Raw genomic sequence first — 7,990 nt, forward strand, 5'->3', positions numbered from 1 at the left:
AGTTTTTCACAACGCGTTCTGGGCTATTTTTACGTCCGCTCAATTCACGACGTAGAGAGCTACTTCATGCACCCATAATGGGGGCGCCATTTTATTTTTCAGAGGATGCTTCTCGGCGTAATCTAAAGCTACTTTTCAGCACGACGCATGCAGGGGGAGAGAAGAATGTCCAACGCACTCGTCGTCTCAAACGTCCGCGCCGCAAATTCAAAACTCCCTATAATGTATCCACAGACAGGATTAATTACAGTGTATGCACCTTGAGCACTTTACAGAGTGGATTTAGTGCAATATAAGTTACATGTATCATGACTGATGATGATGATGGTGATGATGATGATTACTATCATCATTATTATTATAACCATAATCAGCCCAAGTGCAAGTGAAGAAGAATAGCACGAGGGCTGATTATGCATTTGGAATACATAATTGATTATTGACTGCAATAGTTCATGCAGGTACCATTTGTAATATTAAATAAAGTGTATGATTAACTTAACATTGATTTGTCTATAATATACTATATAGGCTACGGAGATTCCCCGTGTAAGAATAGTTCACGACCGTGAACTGTGACCAAATCAATGTCACGCGGTACCGATGTGACCAAGCATAATATTAGGTATCTTCACTAGCGCAATTCGTATGCCATGCTGAATTATCTGGACGTAGATTTCTTAATATAAGAAACCTGAAAAGCTCATAACCCACTTGTATGGACGATAAGATTGGGTTGAGATGTTATACGACGTAATATACCAGAGTTAAACCCTGGATATCCTCCCCCTTCTCTCTGATGTAGAATCCTCGATCATGACATTTCCTTTTGATGGCGCCCATGTCCGTTTGCTTGATAATGGCGCTCTTTAAGTTCATTCCACCAATTTCCTGCTCGAATTCCTTCTCTCTTACTGTGATGATGATGTGTCCACCTGCACAAAAATAACAACAACAACAATAATGATATAATTTATGATAATGATAATAATAACAATAATGATAATAATAATAATAAAAAATAGATAGATGAATAAATAACAAGCAAAAAAGTAAACACGAAATTAAAAGAAGTCAAACTTCCCGTCTTCATAAGATGATTAATTTTTGTAACATATTGCATTATCTCTGAAACTGCATTTTTAGATAAAACAGGCGGGACACCTGGTTATTCAGGATAGAACATAAGCATATAATTAATTTGCATGTACAGTTGTACTAACCAAGATCTTACCACTTATTTTCAATCCCAGCTCTGTAGTTCCCATGCCCCTAACTTCGTGGCAGCAGAATTTCACGTCATATCATACCAGCACGTTATTGGATAGAATGCTACAGAATGACAATGCTTGTATACAATACCGAATCTTAAAAAAAAAAAAAAGAATACGCTTTTATCTGACCAGACAACATACAGTATGAACTGTGTGAATGAAAAATCAAAAAGAAATGTTACGAACATATCTTAACGACATTTCTACTGACCTGACTTTGTAAGACGAACCATCTCTGGCAAGCAGTCTCCCGTAAGGTGACCGGGTAAAAAACAGCCGGTACTGGACACAACGTCAAAATGATCTATGGTAGGCAAAATGAATAAAAAATCTCATTATGTTCATGTTATAATTCCATGGGGGTTTTTTCCCCTTGTTCAGCGGCATGATACCTTATTTAAATTATGACAACACTGAAAAAATAAATATTCTTAATTGTATCGTACGTCCTCTGTCTCAACGAAATTTATTCACCTGAATTCTAGTGGAGATGAGAATTTGGCTTTGATTTTTTTTTTTGTCAGATACCAAACATATCAGATACCAAGAAACCATTTACGAAATAGTACAGAGCATACCATTTTAAGTTTATTCGATGAAAATGGGTTTTGGATTTGCTGAGACTTCCGAAAACAAAGTAAAACAAAGCGATCCTAATTAAAAGTGGTTCCCGCTTTTCATTTATATGAATACTCTTTTTGATATCTCAGCCAGTTTAAAACCGACTTTCATCAAATAAACGTTGAACCCCTCTTGGAATTACATACTCTTTCATATTTCATGTAAGGTTTATCATTATCTCCCCCAGAAATATTAGAAAGTTAGGTTCCAACCAAAACTTTGCGCTCCCTTTAAAAGAGTGGTTGAGAGCAGCCGTAGTTGCAGTGTTACTGTCAGGTCAGCGTTTAAAATGGATTGGCATTTATGCTTTATTATTAACAAAATTGTTATGCAGGCAACGATACTCGTTCATTCTCAGGCATGTTTTATGCAACTTGATGCAGAATGTACGATACTTCCAAACACGCACTCAGACACAGACACACACAGACACACACACACACACACACACACACTCACACTCACACTCACACTCACACTATTTTTTTTCGTTGTTGTTTTTGTCTTTGATTTTTCTTTGGAGCGATATGTTATCATTGATTATACTCTTATAGCGATAATCCAGTCATACCGTCTGGGACGTCTATCGGCCGATTGCCGCATATATCTGCCTGGAATGCTTGTCGGTAGGTTCCCTTCTCTTCGGCTACCCTCAAGGACTCTGCCGATACATCTAGCCCATAGATATTGCGGTATCCGCTCTTGTAAATCTGTTGGAAGGAGAGAAAGTGACATATACTCAGCCGTTCACGATCATGAATTTGCACGTCATTTTTGTTTTGATAAAAAGGAGCACTGTATATGGAATTTATGCATATATATATATATAGTTATTTCTATTTCAGTGAATGTGTTCTTGAGATTTAAGACTCATTTTCCTTCATCGCTGTCGGAACTGGATGTGTTAAGCTGAAATTGGGAAGAGACCCCCCCCCCTTCCCCCCCCCCTTTAGTTGCGAACAAGTGCAGGTGGACTTCGATTAAAGAAGAGTGCCATCAGACGAACAGAATGGTAAATGTTCAGATGTTATCACATCAAAAAGCAGGACGTTCTGGAATTCTGAAGTCAAAAAAAAAAAGTTTGCAAACAAAATATGAAAGGGAGTTTTAGATTTGCGACGCAGACGATTAGACGACAATTGTTCTGCCCGTTTTCTTCTTTCCATGCTTTGTGTTGCAAAATAGCTTCAGATTACGCAAGGACGCAAGTATACAAAGTAAAATGTCGCACCGATATGATATGATCGGTGCGTCAAGTAGCTCTCTGCGTCGTGAATTGAGCGAAAGCAATAATGGCCCAGAACGTGTAGTGAAAACTAAAAAAAAAAAAAAAAAAAAAAAAAAAAAACGTTTCACAAGCAATTTTGCGCATGGGTAGAACATTTCTTTTTCCTCTGAACGTCCCCGTGGCGAAAATCCTAAAGGGATTTTATACTGTAGTTTTGGTTGAAACCAAACTACAGGTTTCTAACGTTTTTGTTGAGATAATGAGAAACCTCTTATAAAATATGAAAGAGCATGTCATTCCAAGAGGAATTCAACGTTTATTTGACAATAATTGGTTTTGAAATGGCCGAGATATTAAAAAAAGAGAGCAATCCTACGTAAAAGTGGGACCCATCTTTCATTACGGTAGCTTTGTTTTACTTTGTTTTGGAATGTCTTCGCCATTCCAAAACCAATTTTCATCAAATTTCGAATTCCTCTTAGAATGGTATGCTCTGTAGTAATTCATAAGTGGTTTCTTGGTATCTCTCAACAAGTTGGAAGCCCAATACTCATCTCAACCCATACTATACCATGTACACCCCTTTAAGTTCCCTTTTGATATTGAAAGCCACCTTCATCATGAGACCATGGCACGGTAAATAAGACATTGATAATAATAATACAGATGACAAAGTAGAAATAATGAAGTCTTTAAATCCAAATGACTTTGAAAAACTACTAATAAAAGAAATAGTAACGATACCGTAGAAAAAAATATCTCAGATGTCAAATGTAATTATGTTTGTGTGTACGTTCATTAGACAGTTGAAAACGGTGACGGTTGTTTGTGGAGGGCAACAAGAGGGCGCTTTTTGGGCAAACGGCTGCACGTCACGAGACCGACACCCACGAGTCATACAGCCTACGACCTATACAGCCCACGAGTCATACAGCCCATGAGTTCGACACTAAGCAAACAAGGTCCACGAGACCGACACATTAAACTCCGTGTTGTATCAGTCAAATTTGTAAGCTGTTTTACCTAGTGTCGGTCTCATGGGCTTTATTTGCCTAGTGTCAAACTCGTGCATGGGCTGTAGGACTTGTGGGCTGTACGACTCATGGGTGTCGGTCTTGTGGGATGACCCCGGGCAAACGCCCTTTAAGTGAAAATAGGTAATGATCACTCTTGTGGTATAAGGCGGTAAGTCAATTGCTTCATCTGAAGGCACATAATCCAGTTTCAGTAATCTTTATGTGAAAAAGAAAGCGCATTATTATAGGTTTCATGCTGTCAACCTGTCATACCCGTATTTCATATAATAGGCCTTCTTTTAAAGACACTGGGGAAATACTAAAAACCAGGAGGTTGTTGATAGAACAAATTCCAGAGAATCGGAAGTCCCCCAAACATGATGTGATCTTTATCTAGGGGAGAATTTAGGTATAACCACTCTTGTTTCAGTTTGTCCATTGCAGCTCGCTCAACCACGGAATTTCAAGGTTTCATTGGATTGATGATATCTCATATACCATCTGTCGATGAAAAGGCCAGGCAGGAAATTTTGTATTCCGTTGAAGCTCTTGGATACTTATTCATGTGAACCGGGGCAAAATTTCAAATATAATCAACTGCCGTTTTTCCTTTTAATTTTATTTAGTTTTATTTCAAATGCACACATTAAATCTCTTAAAAAAAAAACTTTCCTATTACTTCAGTAAATGGTATGGATCCTGGTATAAGCTTACCACATCACCCACGAGTCCCGTTCCACAGCCGACATCAAGAATCGCAGCATTTCTGTCCGGTACTGTCCTGAGAATGGCCATTAGTGTTTGTATTGGACCATTGTAGGCCATAGATTTGACCATCTTGAACATGCAAGAAAAAAACAGAGACGAGGGATATAAAAAGGCAAAGATGGTCTTGAATGCCAGCTAAAAATCTTCAGTCTGCATGACTATAGTCATAAATACGTCACTACAACATAATACGCTTTTCTCATGTTTGTTTGGAAAGAAGTGACTTTATGACGCACCTCTGACTAGTATTAATATTGACTAGTACTATAGTATTGACAAATGTTATTCTTTGCTATCTATGTATCATTCCTTCAAACGCATGTCGAATCTATATTTTTTGTACATTCTGTTGAAAGAAGTGAAAATAAAACCTTTGAATTGAATTGAATTGAATTAAGGATATAGGGTTAAAAACCTTGGGGAGATTAGAAATTACAAGAGATTACAAAATTACTAATTCGGCATCATTCAGTTTAACAAAGAAATGAGAATTTACTCAAAGTGGTTCGGCCTCTTAAGTAGGTCTACAGTGTCTACGGTTGGATTTATCCAGCCATACTTTTTTTATCTAAATCCTTGGGATTACAAAGTGATCGCCTGACCACATGCATGCACACCAAAAAATGATGTGGCCCACACTGGTACCTTTGCATCTTTGTGTTGTCTTTTATAGTCATTTCCCTAAACACAAGATACTCTGGTAAGACCGCTAATTATAGAAAGCTAAATTTATCATTTTTTTTTCTTTTTGCTATCTTTTTATAGGGGTCGTTTTATTGTCATTTTCGATGTTTGTTCGTCAAGTTTTATTTTATGTATTTAGGGGGCATTTCCTAAAGTTGTGGGAAGTCATCTGGGATTCAAAGAGTAAAATAGAAAAGAAGTAGAAACCACTAACGTCTGTAGATAGTACTGCTATAGCGATATGACCAGTACGGCCGGCATATCGACACTCTTTGCCCCTTCAAGAGGAAATCCAATCCAAATATAAGTTAGTCTGATAAGAAAGAGAAAAAAATTACGAGTTCAACGCTAAACATTTCACTGAAATCGGAGGAAAAATAAGGAAGTTATGAAATTTTGAAGTTTTGATAAATTCTCCTAAACAGTTCTTGTACAGTGGGTATGAATATACCCACTGTAAAATCCAATGTTCCTGTCCTTGAAGTCTGAAACATGACGTTATTCCTGGTTGAATAACTTCAGAATAGTGACCAGTTAGATATATGATAATTTGAGCCTCGGGCATAATTGCGTTTGAACAATGTTGAATGAAAAACTGGATATTTCAAAATTTCATGTACAAACTATATGGCAAGTTGTGAGAGGATGACAGGCTCACTTTGACATTTGCATATTCATATTGACTGTTCAGGAACTGTCCCCCCCCCCCCCCCAGGAAAAAAAATAGTGAAACTTCAAAATGTCATGACTTCCTTATTTTTCATCCAATTTCGATCAAAGTTATACAGTTGCACTCGTAATATTTTACTCTTTCTTATGAGACTAACTTATTATTTGGACTGGATTTCCCCTTTAAAGGAGACCTCCAGATGATTTTCAGACTTTTGCAACTCCATGTGCATCTCTGAATCATAGTTATACCGAGTGCAGAGTCTCAGAATTTATAGTGGGATAAGAAATAAGAATGTTTTCATATCCACTCATAAGAAATCACAATGAATGTGGCTAATGACATTGCAGCTTTACATAAAATGAATGATGGGTGCTCAAGGAGGTGCAATCACAATAAAGAAAAAAAAACACGCATGAATACTACACAGGCGAAATTACTCATTAAGGAAGTGATTCTGTAATGAAATCAGTGAATATGACATGTGAGCCCCTTTTGTCATCATCTTTGTCCAGTGTACAGTGCATTATATTTGGGTTCTTCCATTATTCATAGTTCACCTGCTCAAGACCGCAATAAATTCTATAAATTTGTTCCTGGCACTATCGATTTGTGTTCTACACGATGTGAAATTATGTAAATCATCTGGAATTCCCCTTTGGACACTCCTTCAATCCTATGCACACCATCAATACAGTTGTGCGTTGTTCGCGGCCGGCCGTGATTGGCAGAACTATACGTATCTCGATTTTTGACATTTTTTTTTGTGTTGTGGCTTATTGAGTTTTTCATAACATCATGTTAAATATGTTAAAATATTATGCTTTAACTCTTCGTCATTTTGAAAATAAAATTCTCAAATATCAAGGTTTTGGGGTAAAAATGACGTCATTGAGCGGGCAGAACTACGTAACTTGAGATACTACGTGGCTTGGAAAGTGACTAGCGGTGTTGATTGGTCAAGCAAAACTAATACTTTAGTTATGTAGTTTTGCCTGATCGTACTCCTATGTTGAGGCAGCTTCAGCGGCTGGCAGAACTACGTATGCCTCTCAGTTCCGATCCGTACGCGCGTGTCGTATTTGTACACAATCTATGGGATTCTCATGATCAGGCAGAACTACGTATCTTTTTAGATTAAAAACTCTAAAATTTCTCTAAATATGTTGCCATGAGCATGTATTTTAAGTTTGATTTCCTTTTTGTTATAGAACACAATTCCAAGTTATGTAAATCAGGCATTTAAACTTTAAATGTGCATATCTCGAAATCGCTTCAAACGAGATACGTTAGTTTTGCCAGATCACGGCCGCGGCGCGATGAGCACTAAAAGGCGATACTTACCAGATCGTATTGGTCGGCAATGTCGTCGTAGGCACGTTCCACCTGCTCGTTCTTGAATCCATGAATACGTTTGAGTGTCTTTTCCGCCACCATGGCACTGTCGGTATCTGCACCGTTGCCCATGGCATCGAAGGATGAATGATTGTTGTTCATAGTTTGTACTTCCATTTCACGTCGATTTCGTCAGTCAGTAACTGTTTATGGATGGTTTCCGGTACCTAGAATTAAAGCAAAAATCACATTTATTTCATCGCCATTATTATAATCCATGTCTCACCCCATTCAATGAAAACAACAACAAACAAAACAAAATGTTCGTCACAAGTATTTTCTTCTTTCTGTTTGCGATCTATGCTTGTTTGTCATTGTGGCCTTTTTATATTTT

The 7,990-nt window shown here is 37.5% G+C and overlaps 1 protein-coding gene across 1 annotated transcript; it reads right to left on the minus strand.

Annotated features, from left to right (window-relative positions):
- Positions 1–744: 744 nt before the first annotated feature.
- Positions 745–7,758, minus strand: LOC139709547 (methyltransferase-like protein 27). The gene is made up of 5 exons (XM_071621503.1): positions 7,606–7,758; positions 4,854–4,976; positions 2,467–2,605; positions 1,486–1,578; positions 745–935 (listed from the first exon to the last, which is right to left on the minus strand). Exons 1-5 carry the CDS (start codon positions 7,756–7,758, stop codon positions 745–747), a joined length of 699 nt encoding a protein of 232 aa, XP_071477604.1.
- Between the last annotated feature and the right edge of the window lie 232 nt (positions 7,759–7,990).

The sequence above is a fragment of the Diadema antillarum genome, unplaced genomic scaffold (genome assembly GCF_040938485.1).
Source record: "Diadema antillarum isolate AM-2024a unplaced genomic scaffold, OU_Dant_1.0 seq00001448_RagTag, whole genome shotgun sequence".
NCBI lineage: Eukaryota > Metazoa > Echinodermata > Echinoidea > Diadematoida > Diadematidae > Diadema > Diadema antillarum.